This window comes from Drosophila rhopaloa, unplaced genomic scaffold (assembly GCF_018152115.1).
Source record: "Drosophila rhopaloa isolate 14029-0021.01 unplaced genomic scaffold, ASM1815211v1 contig_69, whole genome shotgun sequence".
Lineage (NCBI taxonomy): Eukaryota > Metazoa > Arthropoda > Insecta > Diptera > Drosophilidae > Drosophila > Drosophila rhopaloa.
The window spans coordinates 2067047-2087109 of NW_025335166.1; the positions used below are offsets into that span (position 1 = coordinate 2067047).

The following is a 20063-nucleotide window of genomic DNA, read 5'->3' on the forward strand; positions in this document are numbered from 1 at the left end:
TTTCATCAAACCAGCTTTTCGCGGAAATTAACTTTACTTTCACATAGCATTTATGTCTCCTCGTTCCCTTTTCTAATCTAGTTCAAGTTGGACTGCATAAAATACTTAATTTCCTAGTTATAAGTGAAGCAGACAGAAAATGAAAAACTTTTGCTAATCATTCAACCCGAAGCGATCTCTCACCCCCAAAGAACACCCTCATCCGCACAGTGGCTGACAAAACGTGGCTGGAAAGAGTCTACGCCAAAAGTTTGCACATTAAAATTGGCGCTAAAACTAACAAACTTTGTCAGTAAGCAAAGAGAAACAAAACTGTCTCTCGCTCACATTCCACTTTTTCCTTCTCCACGCATAAAGCTCTTGAAAACTTCTACAAATTAACTATGACAAAACCCGGAGAAAAGATATATAGAGAGGGATATGAGTTGGTAAAGGAATTTAGCTGATTTATAAGCCAAAATATTTTAATTAGTTTATTTTGTTGCTTTCTAAGCTCGTTTACCCTCGTTTTATGCTCAATTTTTCGGTATTCTTTTAGCGAGCCTAAATTGTGTTGGGGTTGAAAGCCGTTTTCTTAATTAAATAGTTAACAGCCCCACACATTAGCACATTTGCATAGAAATTTAATTAAAATAGTGCTTATCTGCACTTTGAAAAATTGTTAGCAAGGGCACGACGAAAATTAAATTAAATGCCTCTTTAAATGGTTTAATCTACAATAAATATTACCAAGTTCATAACTTTTTAAGAAGGATCCAATTTAATGGTGTGGCGAGAAATTGCATACAAACTATCATTGACTAAACATTTGTTGATTTATCAAGGTATCTTTTTAATTGATTTGGTTTCCCAGAAAGGTTTTTTTGAAAGACATTATTAAAACCGACCTTTTAAAATGATTTTCCGATCTTTAATATTGTTTTTTTTTAACAGCAGATAATGTATACTGGTTTTACGTAAATGACTCTCTCTGAAAAATCATTACATACAGAAAACTGTGTTTAAAATAGATTGCTCTAATATTTTAGGAACCGATTCCCATAATTCGAAATCTTTTGGGGACTAGCTTGCAGCAATTAACGAGAGACAGGCTCATATTTCATGGGCGGCTTGCCTCGGTTTGATTTCGTCCCGTTCCACAACGCGTGTTCCGCTGATAAGGATCTGCCCACCCATCTAACATCCAGCGATACCCCCTCCATCGATTCTCCCTCAATTGATGGGACAAAGCCATAAATTAGAGAACAAAGTTGCGACGCATCAACGAGCATGTGAAACATGTTTCGACGAGGAGAACTTATCATCGATGGCTATTGCAACATGTATCTATGGGAGCCGTGCACTGTGATTAACCGGGGGCTGCAGAGTGGGCGGGGTGGAAGGAAGCAGTTACTCCAAATGGACCGGGCGCAACAAAAGATAGAAAATCGGAGGGGGGACCAAGGGCCCAGAACCGAGGGAGATGGAAACAATTTTGCAAAGCGTCGAGCGCTATGCTTATAATAACAGACGCAGCAGCGGCAGCAACAACAGCAGTCGGGCAAACAAAGGAAGAGGAACAAATTACAGCACAAAAACCAGCAGTGGCAAGCAACAACAAAAACGCCCCGACGAGTGCGCCAAAGGTAGACAAATATGCTAAAACAAAAAAGAAAACAGAAAATAGGGAAAATTCCAGGAAGCTGTGCTTAAAAAGGTACGAGTGATACCCTTTATGGTGAAGTTTTTTCTTCAAGCAACATAAGGGTTACATTTTTATCCAGTGCAAAACAATGGATCACTAATTCATTTCATTATTTCTGTTTTTTTTTAAATCTTTTATTGTAGAGAAAAATGTAATAGCTAAAACATTTTAATTGATTTTTTACTGAAACTTTTTCTGAATAAATTTATACTTTTTTAATTAACATTAATGTTATTTTAGAGTAACACTAATATTTTTACAATAAATTTAAGTTAATAAGTCCATAAAGCAACTTATAAAAATTATTAGAATTAAGTCAAATAATCCAGCAAACTTCGAAACGGTTGTTTTAGGTTAAACCAAATATTGTTCGTACAAACTGAAAGGCATCCGACTGTTATTAATACAACTAATTGAGAACCTACCACAACGCGACGCGGAGTCGGACATGCAGTGGTGCAAATGGGAAAAAGCGGGCAAACGACAGCTTGCAATTACATCCGAGACCCCATTTTCAACCCCTTGCCTCTGATGCACCACCCTCTACACCACCAAAAACACCACCCACTACACCACTGCCCCACTGCACACACACAGGACAAAGTGCACTTCAAACAAAACGTCGCCCACATGGAAGCGTGCGATTTGCCGCAATTGCGTATCATTAATTTGCGTTTTGCCTGCCACCTCCGTTTTCCCTATCCTCTGTCCATAATACCGCCTGTCGTCGTTCGGTTAAATTACTTTGTAAAATGTTTCATGAATGCAACGCGAAGAGCAGGAAACCCGAGCAACAACACAAAAATCGGAGGTTAGTTCGATGGGATTCTTATAAATTATTATGAACAATTAATATATATGTATAATACAATCCACCAATTAACTTACATTATTTTGTAACTTAACCCTCATTATAGTGAAATTCTTTATTAATAGCATAACTAACGTTAAAATTACCAATTTTAAGTCAATAATAATTGGTCTTAAATTAATATTTACAGGCAACAAAATACGTATGAAATGTTTAAACTTGTCCCCTTTTATGATAGGCACCAATGCACGAGCATTTTCGGTTTGCAAAATCTGTTACCGCATGAACCAAGAAATAGAGCCAACAGAGTCAATGGGTGAAGGATTGGTTTGGCTTTGCGGTTTTGCTGTTACACGAGTATAACATTTACTACTTACGTTGCACCCACACTCTCCAGTACCTGCCGCTGCCCCTGCCCCATCCAATGCCCATCCACTGCCAGTAAGCCAATCCGTAGCGCTGTTTTAATGCATTTTCAATATTCTAACGATGCCGCAGAAAACTGGCCAGCAACACATCAGCATCGAGTGCTGACCATATATAGAGATTACACGAGAGTGCCCATTGTTGTTGATGCATTGCTGTTTCAGGGTTTAAATACTATGGAACAGCTTTTGGCATTATGTTCGCCTACGGATTTATTGTTGTTACCGAAAACAAATTATTGTCTAGTTTCATGAACCTTAATAAAATTATATTAAATGTTACAGATTTTAGTTGAGAATCTGCTTTAAGGCCACTTGAGTGAAAAAATATGTTGTTTATGGCAGAACAATATCTTTGACTTCAACTCTCGTCTTTTTAAAACCGACATTCCACTTAACTCATCTAGTTTTTTAACACAACATTTTTTAAGCTGCTTCTCATTTCAATTGAATGCGAAATAATATTTGACCTTAAGAAAGCCACTTTTGCTATTTTGGCCTCTCTCGGCACCAGGCAATTATAAAATATATTTTCATAATGAAAAAAAATAATTATGCCAAAAGTATGCAATGAGTGGAGAAGGAAAAGGGGATAGAGGAATGAAGGGGCCCAATTGGCGAGGTCCAATCGAGATGCTCGTTGAGTTTGTAGCTTTTCGTACAATTATTTCATGCTCATTGCTAATTAAAACTAAATTGAGTGCACTCCGTGGGTGGGTAAATGAGTGTGCAAATGGAAAAAGTAAATTCACGTTTGACAAACATTCGGATTATTAATTATTCAAAATTGTATAAAGCTAACTACAGTACTAGCTACTTTATAAGAGGTAGCTGAAAACGTGTGAGTAACCGTTCGCCTAATTAAAATCGTGACAAACAAGCCCACACTGTAAAAGTATTAAATTGGCAAATAGGGAATCTTCTTTCAAGAATATTAAGAATACAAAATTAATTTTTGTAATCTCAAAATACCAAATTAAAAAAAATGGAATCTTTAATCTTAAGAATATGTTTTTGTCTTTTATTAAATGCAATGCATGCTCATTAGCCAAATATATTTGCTTAGTGTACAGCTTCCTTTTCTGAATAGTTATTTGGTGACTATGTAAACGCTGATTCATTTCGCGAGCACACTGAATTCATGATTGCTATCTAATTAACTGCAATGTTTCAATTGACATTTTTTTAATCTTGGAAATGAAATAAAAGTGGGTATAATTGAAACCGGAGTGAATAAAAAAAAATAGTTGCCTATGCGGAAATCCCTGGATGATTTGAATCGCAGTTAGTATCAATTCCTGAGTTTGTCTTTTAGCTCCTGGCTGAAAGTCAAGTCATCGTTGATGATGACAACAAAACATATACGTTGGCCAACTGTCCTGCCCATGACCATACTAGGCACGTTGTCTAGACCCCCTGGCGATGATATAGTCTTTGTTGGAAGAACAGAACAAAGTACCAAACCTATTCGATCTAAACCGGTTACAGTTCTTAGACCCACACGGGGAAAAAATGATCAGATATGAAATAGGAGCAAATCGCATCATCATATAAATTTAATTGATAAATTTCTTATGATTAAATTCATCTATCACCAACATAAAAAAAATATTTTAATCATGTTTCCTTTTTTCCTATTGCTTAAAAATGTAGAATCATGGCCGGAGACTTTAGATTTTTTTTCTGTGCAATCCCCATCTTGGTGGTGCGTCATTCGAAGCCAGACGGACCATAAATGCGCTTTGCAGCCACCAGAAATACAATAAAGACGGCACACAGCAGCTCGACTGCATTGAGCGGCAACAATAAATTGTACAATAAATCAATATAGAAGAAAACGTCTTGCATAAAAAATTCGCAAAACAGGGAAAAGAAAAAACGAGAGAACTTCGTGTGTGAAAGAAACTCCTGAATGAATTTTCCACATAATTGTTCTGCAACAAATTACTGGCTTAACCGAATTTCCAGACTCAATTATGCAGGGGAGAAAAAAAAGTATGTACGTATATAAAGAAGAGAAATCCTGGAAACTTTAAAGGTTGCCCACCAGATTTTTCCCCAATTTTCTACCACTCTCGTTTCCTTTTTCCCCTTCACAAGCCGGCCGGCTTGTCCAGTTTGTTTTGGGCCCTGTTTGGCTTTGCTTTTGGCCAACTTGCTTACTTGTTTGTTGGCCCCGCTAAAGGCAAATTGTTTCTTTCTGGCTTTGCGTTTTCGTTTTTTCTTTGGCTCTTTAAGCAGGTGTTATTTGTGTGTGTGTATGTGCGTGTTTGTAACTCACCTTACAAACTTGTTTGTTTCTATTGTTGTTGGTGTTACTTAATCGTCTGCGGACAGGTTATCGTTTGCTCTTGAACTTGAGGCAAGCAAACAAACAAACTGAATGTGGAACTTGAACGGACCAGAGTGAGAATAAATACGACAGCCAAAAAATTAGTCTAAGGTGACTTCGAACTTTGCGCGATGACAGATGGCGATGATGGGTGGCCTCCCATCGTCTTGTAGCGATAGAAAGAAAGTCAATATTAGACTGCTTTGGGTACATAAAATGTAATTCATTGCCTTCATAAATCCGCTATCTATAATAAAAAGCTTTCAATTTTATGAAAAAATGATAAACCATCTTTTAAACTACAATTTTAATATTCTTGGCTTGCCATAAGATTTCAAAATTCATATTAAATTGATTTTGTGTACATAAAAAAAAAAAAAGAATCATTTGTTTGCACAAATAATAAATGGCTATATGTTACTTAGACCACAAATTTAAAAAAATTCATTCACGATGCATAGATTAAACTATCAAGATCATCGGTTATTAATAGACAATTTATTAACCTTTTGAACTTTATTTACAAACGATAATCAGTAAAAAGATTTCCTGACTTAGTAACACGATGAAAGATAAGGAAACTAAAAGTGTTTTAGAATCAAAAACAAACATTTTTTCTTTGCAAAATATATTAATTTACCTATAATATTTGGACGTGGAAATTGTAGACAAACCAATTAAGGGGAACCACATAGTGGATTAGGATATTTACTTTTTGCATTCATTCGCAAGTTTAGTTAATTAATTTAGCATTCATGAACTGATCCATGTAAGTGGACCTCGAATAAACGGAGGATAGGTGCAGTCATGAATATATCGCAAGTGCCAATTGATGTGCTTTCAGCGCATCTTCTGCTAACCATTCATATACACAAATGAGGCGTGCCACTCCCACTTTTCTTTCCGGTTTCCTCCTCTTTTCCACCCCGTCCGTTTAACGCGGACAGCAATTATTAAAACAGAGCCATTGGCGACATGATAAACGATTTCCGCAATATTTCCGCCAGCCCAGGATGGCCGAGACAGAAAAGGCAGGCCGGTAAAAGGGAGGGTTTACTGTAGGGTTGCAGGCCCAACCTTCACCGCTCTCCTGCTTCTACTCCTGCTCCTGCTTCTGCCCCAGATCCCGTTGACCCGCGGGGGCGGAACGCTTACTGCGAAACACTTCAGTTGGCTACACAAATTTGTGCAGGGTTCGCAAATTGTCGCTCCGTTGAAAACTGCTGAGCTGTTGAGCGGTTCCAGCCAGAAAAAGAGCGAAGATTCATTAGAGAAAAAACATCCAACTCGATTTACCTTCTTATATAGTTATTTAATTATTAATACATGGCTGTCAAAATCACAGAAACTGTAATGAATAAAAAACAATATAAGCAAACTTCGGCTTGCCGAATATATACACTCTTTTAGCTTATATAAAAATTAAATATTCTTTAAAATGTTTCCATTTTTAAGCGTTTATATTTAAAAATTTTTCGATAAAATTTTTGAATGTTGTCATAGCGCCAATATGAGCAACCATCAGCAATTCTGAAAATCTAAAATAAACACTTTGTCTTGGAGTTTTTTCGAGATCAAGATTATGTAGAAAATAACAGACGGATAAATCGACTCTCCTAATAATGCTGATCAGGAATATAAATGTCGGAAATGTCTTCTTTGCTGCTTTGCAAATTTTTGACTGAAACTAAATATACTTCTAATGCCTCCGAAATCCTATACTACTAAATAGCTTATCTGACAACAATAATGAAATTAATTATAAAAGAGAAATTATAAATCAAAAAAATTTATCATAAAAGTCAATCTTTAAAGTGACTTTATTCCACTTTTTTCTCGATTAACAATATGAAAATTGCTTTAATTATGCGATTTGTTATATGGCATGTGAACGACCTTGGAAATACGATACAAACAAAAAAGGTTTTCATTGCATTCTTATTAATTAACTGGACTTATATCTAGATAGGCTTTCAATATTTCGAAACACCCAAGTATCTATTTATTTGTCTTCCAATTGAAGAAAAAAGATTGTGACCTTCGTTAGGCTGAAAACATATAACACTTGAAGAAAATGCGAAATAAGTGAATAATCTTAATAAATGAATAATTGCCGCCAATGTCCAACTTTGTTCTTTACTTCGTCCCCCGTTGACTTGTTGGGATTGTCAGACAGACAATTTATTTGATTGATTTCGGTGCCTTCTGTGCATTTTGCTGACTTAAATTGTGACAAAGTTGTGGCGTCGCTTCGCCTCAAATGAGGAAATGCTTACTTTAATTTTATTTACTTTTACGCGTCCCTCGTTATCTGTATCTTAACGAGATAGAGAGGGCGACCGGTGGCCTTTGTGCCGAGACTTTTGGACCCCTCGGGTCATGGATCATGTGCATGCATAATGCGCCCACAGTCAAGAACTCCATTGTAAGAATGTACATAATTTATTAAAATGTATTCGTTGTCGCTGAGCAAATTTTCCATGTTAAAAATAACTTTATTTGTTATAAACAAGAAAGGAAAGCTAACTTCGGGCGGAGCCGAAGTTGATATACCCTTGCAGAATACTCTGTAAATTATATTCTCCAAAATTATTCATATGATGCATTCTTAATACTCATAAAAAATCCCAACTTCCTAACTTTAAAAACACCAAAGTTATAGCATTTCCAATCGTTCAGTTATATGGCAGCTATAGGATATAATCTTATGAAATTTGGTAGGTCGGATTAATTGGCCAAATATAAAACCCATAGAAAATCCCAACTTTCTAACTTTACAAACACCAAAGTTATGGCATTTCAGATCAATCAGTTATATGGCGGCTATAGGATATAGTCGGCCGATCCTTATGAAATTTGGTAGGTCGGATTGATTGGCCAAATATAAAACCGATAGAAAATCCCAATCTCCTAACTTTACAAACACCAAAGTTATGGCATTTCCGATCAATCAGTTATATGGCAGCTATAAGATATAGTCGGCCGATCCTTATGAAATTTGGTAGGTCGGATTGATTGGCCAAATATAAAACCCATAGCAAATTCCAACTTCCTAACTTTACAAACACCAAAGTTATGGCATTTCCGATCAATCAGTTATATGGCAGCTATAGGATATAGTCGGCCGATCCCGGCCATTCCGACATATATACTGCGTGCAAAGGAAAGAAGGCTGTGTGCAAAGTTTCAACTCGATAGCTTTAAAACTGAGAGACTAGTTTGCGTAGAAACAGACAGACGGACAGACAGACGGACAGACGGACATGGCTATATCAACTCAGGAGGTGATCCTGATCAAGAATATATATACTTTATAGGGTCGGAGATGTCTCCTTCACTGCGTTGCACACTTTTGACCAAAATTATAATACCCTCTGCAAGGGTATAAAAACAAATGCGAGCAGTAAATTCATTTCTTGTTTTCAAGTAATTAATCAACAATTGGTTTGTTTCACAGTATTTACAAATCATGTTTTCGTGACAGTTTGATAATTTTCAAAACATTATTTTCAATTTATTATCTATTACTTTTTAGTACTATTTTTTATTGTTTCCGTTTATTTTCTACAAACACTTTAAAGAAAAAGGCCTTCAAAATTTTAAACTCCTATGACAAATAAACTATACTTCTTATCAGAAAAAATATTTCATTTACATTTTTTAAGACGTTTTTTTGTATTAATTTATGAGATTACGGAATTTCAATTCTAAAATTGAAAACATTTATGAGATGGAATACATTTTGACTTAACTCGCTTCATGTTTTTGTCCTCGGGCCCTGCATCTTTCCATGGTGCACAAATATTTTTATTTAATTCTTGTTGCGTGAAAATTCCACGCGAACCCGCAAAAAAAGCGACAAAAATGTTTTGCATATGCACTTGTTTTTCTTTCTATTTTTCATTTGTTTTGCGGCATTTTTGAGAGCGTGGAAAGGAAACCAAGAAATTTGCATAACAAAGTGAATGAAGGCTTGTGGGGGAGGGGTGACACACAGACACACAAAAAACCAAAGAAAAAACAGAAAGAAAAAGAGACAGACATAGACAGAGCAGTTGTTATTTTTGGCACAGCCTGAGGACGAGATAGTGAGGTAGAACGATGGGGGGGAGGGGGTCAGGTTAATGCACCGCAGATTAACAACAATTAAGATGCGAGCGAGCGAGAGGAAAGAGGTGCAGAGAGCGGAGAGAGCCAAAGATGCTGGCGGGTAAGAGATAGCACACGTACCTCTTTCTGGTAGGGGACGTAAAGTGGCGAGCTCCTGTTGCTCCTGCCATTGGGTTTTCCTATAGCCGCTGCTCCTGCTTCTATTGATGCGCCCACTGCTGTTGCTGCTGCATCTCTCCACAGCGACCAATAACAACAGCAACAACACCCACGAATTCGCTGTCACCGGCATTTTGCCGCTGGCCGCTCTTCTCACACACACTGCTCTTCTTGTTGTTGTTGTTGTTTAGCCTTCCGTTTCGTTTTCCTTTCACACAAAAACAACACAACACTTACACAGAGGCACACACACACCAACACACGCGTAAACCGGGGGTGGCAAGGCAATCCACAAAACAGGTAACTTTTTTACTCAGATTTCCGTTGAAACATTCATTTTATTTGTTTACATTATGCGCGCTAAGAATTCGCTGCATAAAGACACCGCACTTAAATTCACTTCTTAAATCCACATGCCGTGGGCCCCTCTTTATTTATCCGCGAATCGCGATGGAATAACACAAGTATTAACTCATAATATTTTTGCCGGCTGTTTACCCAAATCGACGTAAATTTCAGATTTTTTTTTGATTTCTTACACAGCAGCGCGGCACAACCGCTCGTTTCAAAAAATTTCCGATTTCTGCTGGCGAGATTTTCCTTGATGTAGCACCGAACACCACCATAATTTTTCCCGTTTAGTACATTTCATATTTTCTAGGTATTTTTCTTGGTTGCCACCACGGTCACACAAGTATCGCTTCTCTCTGTCACTGTTTAACTTAACATTTCTGTAAGTAAAATATCGTAACATAACAGTGTGTTGAAGCACAGTGCCAGAGTTCGCCAAAAAAATTTGATCTGTTATAAAGACTGTTGGTATCATAAAATTAAAAAAACAATCGTCTAACAAGCATGTGTGTTTTAAGCTAAGGACCCTGATTCCGACCAAATTGTTTTCAAATTTCGACTACGACAGATTTACAGTAAGCCTAATTTTGTTCGATCATAAAACAATAATGTTTCCATTTTATGGTGGGACAAGTATTCAGAGACAAATCAATATAAACAAAGCATATAAAACGTAGGAAATTATTTTTTTTTTAATTATTGGCTGATCTCAGTTGACCTACAACTGTTTATTTACAATTACAAAGTAAGATTACAATCACAAACTAAACCCCAAAAATATGTGACTTCAAGATTAAAACCAAATCAGGTGTAAAACTTTACTAACAACCGCGATGAAAGGGCAACGCATTTTGTCGTGTTTTAGTCACAAGTCGCCTAGCCGGCAGTTGTCACAATATTTTGATTTTTCAAATTGTTCAAAATCCAATCTAAAAACGAAAAACTCGGAGAAGTAAAAATCAAAAATTTTATAAGGCGGTGCTTGGCTTTAAAATGCTGCGCCAACTAAGGGTAAGCTCTTGGAACTTGCTTAAAACGGTTGCATAAGAATGCACATCTATGCAGTTTTCTCACTATTTCTATTTATATTTTTGCAATGGCCAGATGACAATGGATATTTCAGGATGGATATTCCTTCCGTGGCGCCGGTCAGCTTCGAATATGAAAGATCCTCCGCCGCCGCCGCTGTCCAGCACTTTTGGGGATGTGATTGTGGACTACGAAGATCCGGATTATCTTCCGTTGCCGGAGTATCCTATGCGTCCCAATGAGCCGTTGGACATTCGAAAGCAGCGGTGGGTACAAATTAAGATCTATTCATTAGAGCAATACGTTTAATATTATTTAAATATAGCTGAAAATAGCTTCACAGGAGTGAAGCTGTTAAGATGCATTTTAATTAACCATACTAAGTCCTTATTGATAAGTAAACCTATAGATATTTAAATTCTGCTTTAAATTATTCAGACATTTTAAATTTATTTGCAATACCTTAAACGTATTTGATATCTTTGAAACCTGTCGAATTATCAGAAGACAATAATTCGCTTTCCTAATCGCCTCCAGACTTTTGTATCAATCTCGCAAGCGCGGAATGCTGGAGAACGATCTGCTACTCAGCACCTTTGCGGCCAAGCACCTCCAAAACTTTAGCGCTGAGCAGACGGCTCAGTATGATCAATTAATTAACGGTGTGAGTAATGATTGGGACATCTACTACTGGGCCACCGATGTGAAGCCCACGCCCAAGGAGTACGACACGGAGATCATGGAGCTTTTGAAGGAGCATGTAAAGAATGCCGAGAGAGTAACACGCCTCCGTCAACCGGATCTAAATACTTAGTCCTAGACTCCCTGAGTAGGTCATTATTTGTATTATTATTATTATTTTAATATTTCATTATTTACCTTGCTAGTTTTATGATCCAGGAGATCATATGCATATACTATTTTATTACATAATGAAAATATTCACTGACAGCTAGATAGTAATACAAAATTGGGATTGCTTGAACTATAGTTATTCCTAAACCAAAAATAAACCAAAATCAGAAACGGAGTTGATTCTGTTGTGATCCTAATTTCTAAAGCATACGTTACATTTATTCTTAAAAAATCGATTAAAGCATTGTTTAAAAAAACCGTCTAACATCTTTCAAAGACCTTGTATAGTGTGGGCAAATTGGTTAGCTCGTAGATTTGATCCTTGAGACGTGGTGGTGGTAGTAAATACTTTTTAAACGCCGGAAATAGAACATGCTCAATGGTCCACCTGGGATGTCCCGCAGCCGAACCTTCCCCCCAAACGATTTGCGAGTAAAAGCGAGCAGTTTCCCTGCAGAAAGTCTCGAAACAACGAGCCTCTTGTTCCCAATCCACTTCGGTGGCCAAGCGGAGCATATAAACTGGAAGGTGAGCGACGTTAGGTCGATGCTGAGGAATCAAACTGGGCAGGGATTCGAGCTGCCCCTCCTCTGAGATGCGCAGCCCGAAATATTCACGCATTATAGGCGCCTTTTTCAGAAGGATCTCCGCAGCACTGACCGACAGATCAGTTTTATCCCCATCCTCGGACGTCCAGCCGGCGGCCTCGCTATCCAGCGAAAGCATCAGGAGTTCCTTGACAGGGAGCGGAGGATTCATTGTGATCTCTGAACAGTTCTGGAACTGGTAGATCAGCCGCTGGTAGAAGAGTTCCTCACTAAAAGACCGGGTGTTACAGAGATAAAGGTGGGTTTCATGTTGGAATAATGCTCGCCGTTCGTCTACACATCCCACAAATACCAGGTTTTTTAAAGTGCTTCTCAACTGGACGCTGCACTGCCTCTCTACCCGCTGTCTCATGTCCAACACGCTGCTGAGACGCACTTCTCGGGATTTCTTTGCCGCAGTGACCCGAAAACTTTCCTCTGGCAAGGGAAGAGCCTCCTGAGAGGAACTGGAGGACACACCAGAGTCAGTCTTCGTCAAAGGGGCCAGGAACTTATCCAACTTCTGCTCGTTGGCATCGGTGCGCACCATTTCCTTTGGATAGATGCGCTGGGTTTTATCCCCCGACTGGGTTTCATCCAGATTTGGAGCTCCTGGCAGCCGCAGCTGTTTGTAAAATGTCCTGGTGGAATTGCTGCCCAGGAGACGGGCTTCCACCTGCTGTTTGAGCCGCTCTACAATCTCATCCTGGTAGAGGAAGTGCACCTCGTGCTTGGTGGGGTGGACGTTCACATCCAGATTCTGAGGCGGGAGTGTGAGGCTCATGTAGATGAAGGGATGGTGACCACGTGGCAGGTAGGTGGCATACACAGAGTCCACGGCGGTCTTGAGAGCTGGGAGGTCAGGATGAATAATCTGTCTGTCTAAAGAAAGAACTACAAGATCACTCACCTGGTGACTCAACTAGCCGCTGGTTGATGAATAGCAGCATATGGCTCTTTTTTGCCGAATAGTTGACCTGGGTGATCAGGCAGTTGGCCTCGAACTTAAAAACCTCATCCCGGTGGCTGAACTCCAGAAGCTCCTTGGAAATGGCTGATCCGTAGATAATACGTATGTTTTCGGACCGCGAACTGGACACCGGAGTCCTCAGAGCTGGTTGTGCCTCACCCTGCTTGCGGAGCGTGAATCCCACACGGGGATTGTGGACAGCATACCGGGCCAGAACATCGGACAGCCGCTGAAACTCCTCGGCCGGCGAGCGGAGCGCCTGTCTCCTTTGAGGCATGTTGTAGAACAGATCCTCGATGCAGATGATGGTGCCCTGGTTTCCGGCACAGGGCTTCGGGTGTCCCTGCAGCTTGCCGTCCGCGTAGGTTGCCTTGTAGCCGCACTTCTCCTTCGCCGTCTTGGTCTGGATGCTTAAATGTGCTACGTGACTGATGCTGGCCAAGGCCTCTCCCCTGAAGCCAAACGTGGCTATCTGGGCCAAGTCCTCGAAGCGAGCCAGCTTGGAGGTGGTGAAGCGCTCGCAAACGATGGCCAGATCCTCGCGCCGTATTCCTGTGCCATTGTCCTGGATCTGGAGTAGCTTCAAGCCGCCGGCCTTGACCTGCACTTGAATGTGACTCGATTGGGCGTCCAAACTGTTCTCGAGAAGCTCTTTTAAGGCGTTGGCGGGTCGCTGGATGATCTCGCCGGCGGCTATGCGGTTTACCACCACCTCGTCCAGCTTCCGGATGACGCCCGGCTCCAAATCAACCGACATGGCGCGAAACTTCAGTGCAAGCAATTAATTCGATGTTCTGTTTATGTGTTTAGAACTATAGCTGAATCGACTATATCGGTCTATCTATGCATTTTCGATTAATTACGCCTCCTGATATCGGTTCCCGCCAACTCGGGAAATTAAAATCATTTGACTACCCGGCTTAATTCCTACTACTGTTCACTCGTATTTTCCTTTCCTAGTTAGCTGGAATTTGGTTTTTAAAGTGACAATTTACCATTTTTAAATATATATATTCATTTTAATTTATCGTATTTTCCTCCAATTGTATGATACAGTCGTCCGATCTCTGCAGTTCTGACATGCATTTAAACTACCCGCTAAAATAAGTTTTTTTGAAATGTTTTATCTAGTTACCTTAAAATCTGGATACTAGTTTGTGTAGAAACGGGCAGACGAAAATGGCTAAATCAACTCTGCTGATTATCCAAATAAATAACATATGTGGTCAGAACTGCCCCAGGCTTCGCCAACCTCTAACTAAATCTTTATAACCGTCTGCAAGGGTATGATAACGGATTCAAAAATACTATATAAAAAACATTTTCTTTAAATTCTTCAAAGTGCTTTTCGGAAATTTATAAAAAATGCTCAAAACTTTTAAAACTGAAAATTAAATTATAAAATGATAACATGGTGATAACAATTCGTTTATTAATAGCTTAATACTAATATTATTTGTTGGTGTGGTTACATTCGTTATAACTTTAGTCGTTATTGTGGTTTTCGTCATTAACTTCAGTTTACATTCGCTCATATTTATGTTCAGGTAAATTTATGAGTTTCAGGTAAGATTTCATCCATTTCTTTTTTCAAAATTAAATTTTCTCATAAATATATGGATTCTTTTCCACATTTGTTATGTGATTTGAGAATACACGTTTCTCAACATCCAGATAAACTCTTAAGCTTCAGATAACACTTGATAAATTTCGATTCATATGAACTTTTAGTTTAACTAAACACCATTGTTTGAACAACAACTATTTTGATTTGCAAAAACCAATAAACATTGGGTAAAAAAAGGTTATTTGTACAGCAAAATTTAAATTAGCAATGAGAATGTTCTGCTAGGAATACTATGAGAACCACTTGCACTTTAGGCAAATGAAAACTGAGATTCCGAGGATAATTGTGGTGTACTTAAAGTAGTTGCGCACCTTCTTGCGCTTTCGTTCGGCCAGAATTTCGTTAAAATCTATGAACAGTGGATTCTGGGTGGGGCTGAATGAACCAAGCTGTAAAAATAATGAATACGATTCTGAATAGATTCTGCATGTATGCTATTCAAACCTTACATATTTAACGGTCTTTGTTGTTTGGCTGAGCACGTCGCGATATCCCTGAAGATTGCTCTTAATAGTGGCCAACTGTGTCTCCGATAGATGTCCCAACTGGTTTTCCTCTTGATTCTTTAAGACGAATCGCAAGGAGGCCTGAATTATGATCAACTGCTGCAGGTGATTAGCGGCAATCATCAGAATCTCATAGAAGCTGAAAGGGATTTGAAGAGTTAACTGGGATTCTACTGTAATATATGTCTCACCCACTTATCCATGCCATCCTGTTTGAGTCGAGCTATCGACTTGTTGGACCAATGATGGAGGTGGAAGCTGCAAGAAGGGAACAATTCCTTGTCATACATAAGAAGGATTTTATAACCATTATAATCTGCTTACTCAAGAATGCCCTTCAAGATCTTGTTGCGATAGATGGGATATTCGATGCCCACCTCCCGGAGTGACTGCTCATCCATGACCAGGAACTCGGCCAGCGAGATCCGCGCGATGGCAAAGTGCTGCACCATATTTCCCACATTGATGGACTGCAGGATGCCGTTCAACTCCTGGAAATACTCTGGGCAGTCGCTTTTTAAGAAAATACGTGGAATGTGATCTCTCAGCGTGTTGTAGCCAAGGAAGTGGGTGGGCACCAGATAGGTGGAGGGTGGGTGCGGCAGGATTTCCAGCAGATCGTAGTAGCCATGGCACTCTGCCACCTGAGTTGGCGTGTATCCCTTGTTGTTAGCTATCGTGGCATTTACGCCCGCCTCCACCAGCATCTTCACCACGTCCACGTGATTCTTTTCAATGGCATGGAAGATGGGCGTGCACCCCTGATTATCGACAGCATCGAAGCTAACGTCCTTGATCAGGAGACGCACAACGCCGGTGAATCCGTTCTGGCAGGCAAACATAAAGGGTGTCATTCCGAATTTGTCGGACACATTGACCACTGCTCCGTGAAGCAGGAGCAGGCGCACTATTTTCTCTGCCAAATAGGGATCCTTGTGATTGCAATCGCAGGCCGCCATTAGCGGCATTACGGAGTCATATTGCTTGTTAACGTTGGCCTTCGCCTTCTCCACCAGCCAATCAACCATGTCGTAGTGTCCTTCTCGACAGGCGATCATCAGCAGGCTGGGACCACCCCGCACGTTCTGATCCACATGGAAGATGAGTCTGCGCATCTCCTCCAGCACCATCTGCAGATCCCCGTCAAGCGCAGCATTGTAGAGCTTTTGCTCGGGATGTACATAGGGAGCGGGTTTTGAGCGTTTTATCTGGAGGGGAAAAAAGTGGCAACTAAGGAGGATTCATGTAGCTACCCAAAGGAGCACTCACCTCATCCGAGAAGTAAAAGCCATCATAGCTGCTGTCTGAGTCAGAATCCCGGGGAGGACCGTAGGTGCACTGGCTGCTCATCTTACTCTGGTTGGGATAAACGCAAATTTAGGAGTCCGAGCACATTGTTGTGGCCGAAATTGAAAAAAAAATGCAAAAGGAAGAAAATCGCAAAGCAAAATTGGTGATGGTTCTGTTTTGAGCTTCAAGCTCTATCGATTGGTACCGATAACTCATTGGCGCGCTTTTTAAACAATACAAATTTAGATGTCCAAAATTGAGCAGTGAACTATTTTTTTATTGGGAATATTTTTTATGGTCAAAAAATATTTTAAGGGTAAGATTGCAGATATGGGAAGAACCATTTATGAAATGTATTTTAAACAATCCAAGGCCTTAAGGAAGTAAAAGTTTTATTTTACAAGTTTACGATTTAACATTGCATACAACTATTTTTGTATTTCTACTTCTTTTTATCTTTTTTGGCGTATCGTGGTCCGCCGAAACTCTTTCCCTTGTTGAACTTATTCTTTCCCGCCTTGTTTGTGAGCTTTACGCTGCTAACCTTCTTCTTGGCCGCAATCTTGGTCATCTTCTTGTGCCGATTGGCTTCGGATCTAAAAGAGAATGCAATGAAATTAAAGCAGTTCAAAAAAGCAAACATTCACCCTCTCACCTTAACCGCAGTGCACCTCCACGACTAACATCGGTCAAATCGTTAGTAAACGCCGATTGGGCTCCGCGTCGCTTTGGTTTGCTGTCGGAGGCACCGCCCTTGTGGGCCTCTGTAGCTGCTCCCAGTTTGCCCGGACGCTTGCGCATCTTGGCTATCTTGGCCCGCACCAGGGAAACTTTCTCAATTTCCTTCATTGCCCGCTCCTTAGCCAGCTGCTCGGGCGTTTTCTTCCGCGGCTCCTCCTTCTTTTTCTTGTGGCGCTTTGCTTCTAGTTCCTTGACCGGCGGTCCATCTTCGCCATCACCTCCGTACTCAGGTCGCTTACGCTTTCCAGCTGTTTTGCCCTTGCCCTTCCCGCCAGCTGGCTTCTCCTCTTCGCCAGTGGTCAAAGCCAGGCGGTCTTTCTCAGCCTCGCGCTGCTGCTTCGTCTGGAACCAGTCACGACGCTCCTTGGGCTGGCCTAGAAGCTTGCGCTCCGTTTTGGATAACTGTTGCTCAGTTTTGGCTAGCTGCCGTTCAGCCTGCTCCTCGTCCAGAATGTTTTCTAAAACGAAAAAAAAACAATTACCATCTGAAATCCACTAAATATATATTCTAGAGTACTTACGAATCTCCGGCTCCAGACCCGTAAGCTTGTTTCGGTACTTTTCAATAATCTCCGGCGGAATAATACGATTCTTGATGGTGCTCTCGGCATTCTTGATGATGTCCTTCACTATCTTACGTTCCTTTTCGCCGGCGAGCGAAACGGAGATACCAGCACGTCCAGCACGAGCGGTACGACCAACACGATGGATGTAGTGCTCTGTGGTGATGGGCATCACAAAGTTAATGACAGTCTTCACGCCCACAATATCCAGACCACGAGCAGCCACATCGGTGGCGATTAGCACATCGATCTGCTCTTCCTTAAATTTTTTGAGCGACTCCAGACGCTGTTGCTGGGTAAGATTGCCGTGCAGTTCACCAGCTTTAACACCCAGGAGACCTAGCAAAATGTGCAGCCGATGGGCTTGCTTCTTGGTTTGCACAAACACCATGCAGTGGTCATGGAAAGTGCGGCAAATCAAACTAGCCAGAATGGGCTCTCGATCGCCCTCCTTATCCTCACGTATGCGAATGAATTCCTGGCGCAGATTAAAGGCAACCTGCTGGTTGTTGTTCACGAACACTTTTATAGGCTTGTCTAGCGAAACGGCTGCCAGATCTTTGACCTGCTCGCTCATTGTGGCGGAAAACAACATGGTCTGACGTGTTTTACAGCAGGAGTTGATGATCTCCTTCATCTGTTCGGCGAAGTACTCGTCTAGCATACGATCTGCCTCGTCCAGAATGAGAACCTGATGAAGATTTAGATAAAAGTCATTTAATGGAGTAGAACATGTGGGATAAAACTGCAAACAACTTAAAGATCAGCTTGGATCTGCCGAGCAGAAACAAGAACCAAAGTTTTCATCTTAGCTCTGGAAAAAGCTCAGAGCGCAAGGATTGAGAATCATCATAAATAAAATATTAAAGTAAATGCTTTCAATTCGCTCACCTCAATGGAATCCAAAGTAAAACTGGGCGTGTTTTTAATGTGATCAATGAGACGGCCTGGCGTGGCAATAACAATGTCGGGATTCTGGCGCAGAACCGCCTCCTGGGCCTTAACATCCAAGCCACCGATGGCCAGGCCCACATCTATGCTGGTAAACTGACACAACTGCTTGGTCACCTGGTAGACCTGGGCGCCCAGCTCACGGGTGGGCACTAGAACCAGTACCCTGGTTATTGCCTTGTTGTTCAGAGGTCGATACAGCAAACGTTCTAGGGTTGGCAGCATATAGGCTGCCGTCTTTCCCGTTCCCGTGGCGGCGCAGCCACAGATATCACGACCGAGGAGAGCCACCGGAATCGTGGAGGCCTGAATGGGTGTGGGATAGATGTAGCCCAGCACTCCGATGGCACGCATCAGGGGACGCGACAGATTCATCTGGTAGAAGGAGGTTATCTGGCCGTCGGCTTCCACTGTGTCGTCAAACTGCATCTTTTCGCCCTCCTCCTCCTCTTCTTCCTCGCCGGCCTTCTTCTTCTTGTTTTTCGACTGTTTTTTCTCCCGTAGCCGCAGGTTGTCGTGCTTCAGTTCGTCCTCGGAAAGATCTATCTCACTCCCATCGCTCTGCTCGGCGGCAACTGCGTCGGCGCCACCTCTCTTCTGCAAACGCGCGGCGATCTTGTCGTCCGTCTTTGTGCGCGCCTTCCTCTTCACATACTTCATCAGATCGTCCCAGGTGTCTTTGTTGTACTCCTTTACCGAGGACACGAACTCAAAGCCTTTTTCAAACTCTGTCACCTTCTTGTGCCTCAGTTTGGTGGGTTGGTACTGTGAAAAGCCTCATATTCAGTTTTGATTTTGACTTAAATGTATGATTTTCCCACCTCCACTTCCGCATCGGAGTCCTCCGACAGGTTCTCTACTTCGGCATCTTCTTCGATGGTGCCAATCAAGTCCAGGTTCTTGGTTGCACCCATTTTTTTTCCATCTAAAAACTAATCAAAACTCCAGCGCGTGTTTACCATTCGAACACACGTGTGGCGTGCGGCTGGTGGTGGGAGAATTTGTGGTCAAATCATCGTATACAAATATCTCTTGTAAGTAAAAACCATTTTCCGATTATATTATGACTTTG

The 20063-nt window shown here is 40.9% G+C and overlaps 5 protein-coding genes across 6 annotated transcripts in view; 1 reads left to right on the forward strand and 4 right to left on the reverse strand.

The window, feature by feature from the left end:
* The window catches only part of LOC108038007 (low-density lipoprotein receptor-related protein 1B), a 66785-nt gene extending 56652 nt beyond the window's left edge, over positions 1–10133 (reverse strand). The window contains 1 exon segment of the mRNA XM_017114692.2: positions 9483–10133. Within this exon segment, the coding sequence (XP_016970181.2) occupies positions 9483–9654 (172 nt within the window). The 5' untranslated portion in view covers positions 9655–10133.
* Positions 10134–10730: 597 nt separating this feature from the next.
* On the forward strand, positions 10731–12013 carry LOC108038034 (succinate dehydrogenase assembly factor 2-A, mitochondrial). 2 transcript variants are annotated; one of them, XM_017114743.2, is made up of 4 exons: positions 10731–10883; positions 10977–11167; positions 11439–11730; positions 11789–12013. In XM_017114743.2, exons 1-3 carry the CDS (start codon positions 10866–10868, stop codon positions 11713–11715), a joined length of 486 nt encoding a protein of 161 aa, XP_016970232.1. In that variant the 5' UTR covers positions 10731–10865; the 3' UTR covers positions 11716–11730; positions 11789–12013. The 2 variants fall into 2 exon arrangements, with proteins under 2 accessions (XP_016970232.1, XP_016970231.1); XM_017114742.2 differs by having other exon boundaries at positions 10732–10883; positions 11439–12012.
* LOC108038032 (DNA mismatch repair protein Mlh1) lies at positions 11958–14133 on the reverse strand. Its single transcript, XM_017114740.2, has 2 exons — positions 13254–14133; positions 11958–13195 (listed from the first exon to the last, which is right to left on the reverse strand). The coding sequence occupies exons 1-2, from the start codon at positions 14068–14070 to the stop codon at positions 12018–12020; spliced, it is 1995 nt and encodes a 664-aa protein (XP_016970229.1). The 5' UTR covers positions 14071–14133; the 3' UTR covers positions 11958–12017.
* Positions 14134–14725: 592 nt separating this feature from the next.
* LOC108038033 (poly [ADP-ribose] polymerase tankyrase) lies at positions 14726–16919 on the reverse strand. Its single transcript, XM_017114741.2, has 5 exons — positions 16716–16919; positions 15771–16654; positions 15642–15704; positions 15390–15585; positions 14726–15329 (listed from the first exon to the last, which is right to left on the reverse strand). The coding sequence occupies exons 1-5, from the start codon at positions 16794–16796 to the stop codon at positions 15171–15173; spliced, it is 1383 nt and encodes a 460-aa protein (XP_016970230.2). The 5' UTR covers positions 16797–16919; the 3' UTR covers positions 14726–15170.
* A 192-nt stretch (positions 16920–17111) lies between these two features.
* On the reverse strand, positions 17112–20001 carry LOC108038031 (probable ATP-dependent RNA helicase DDX27). The gene is made up of 5 exons (XM_017114738.2): positions 19813–20001; positions 18932–19756; positions 17999–18731; positions 17392–17935; positions 17112–17332 (listed from the first exon to the last, which is right to left on the reverse strand). Exons 1-5 carry the CDS (start codon positions 19903–19905, stop codon positions 17179–17181), a joined length of 2349 nt encoding a protein of 782 aa, XP_016970227.2. The 5' UTR covers positions 19906–20001; the 3' UTR covers positions 17112–17178.
* Between the last annotated feature and the right edge of the window lie 62 nt (positions 20002–20063).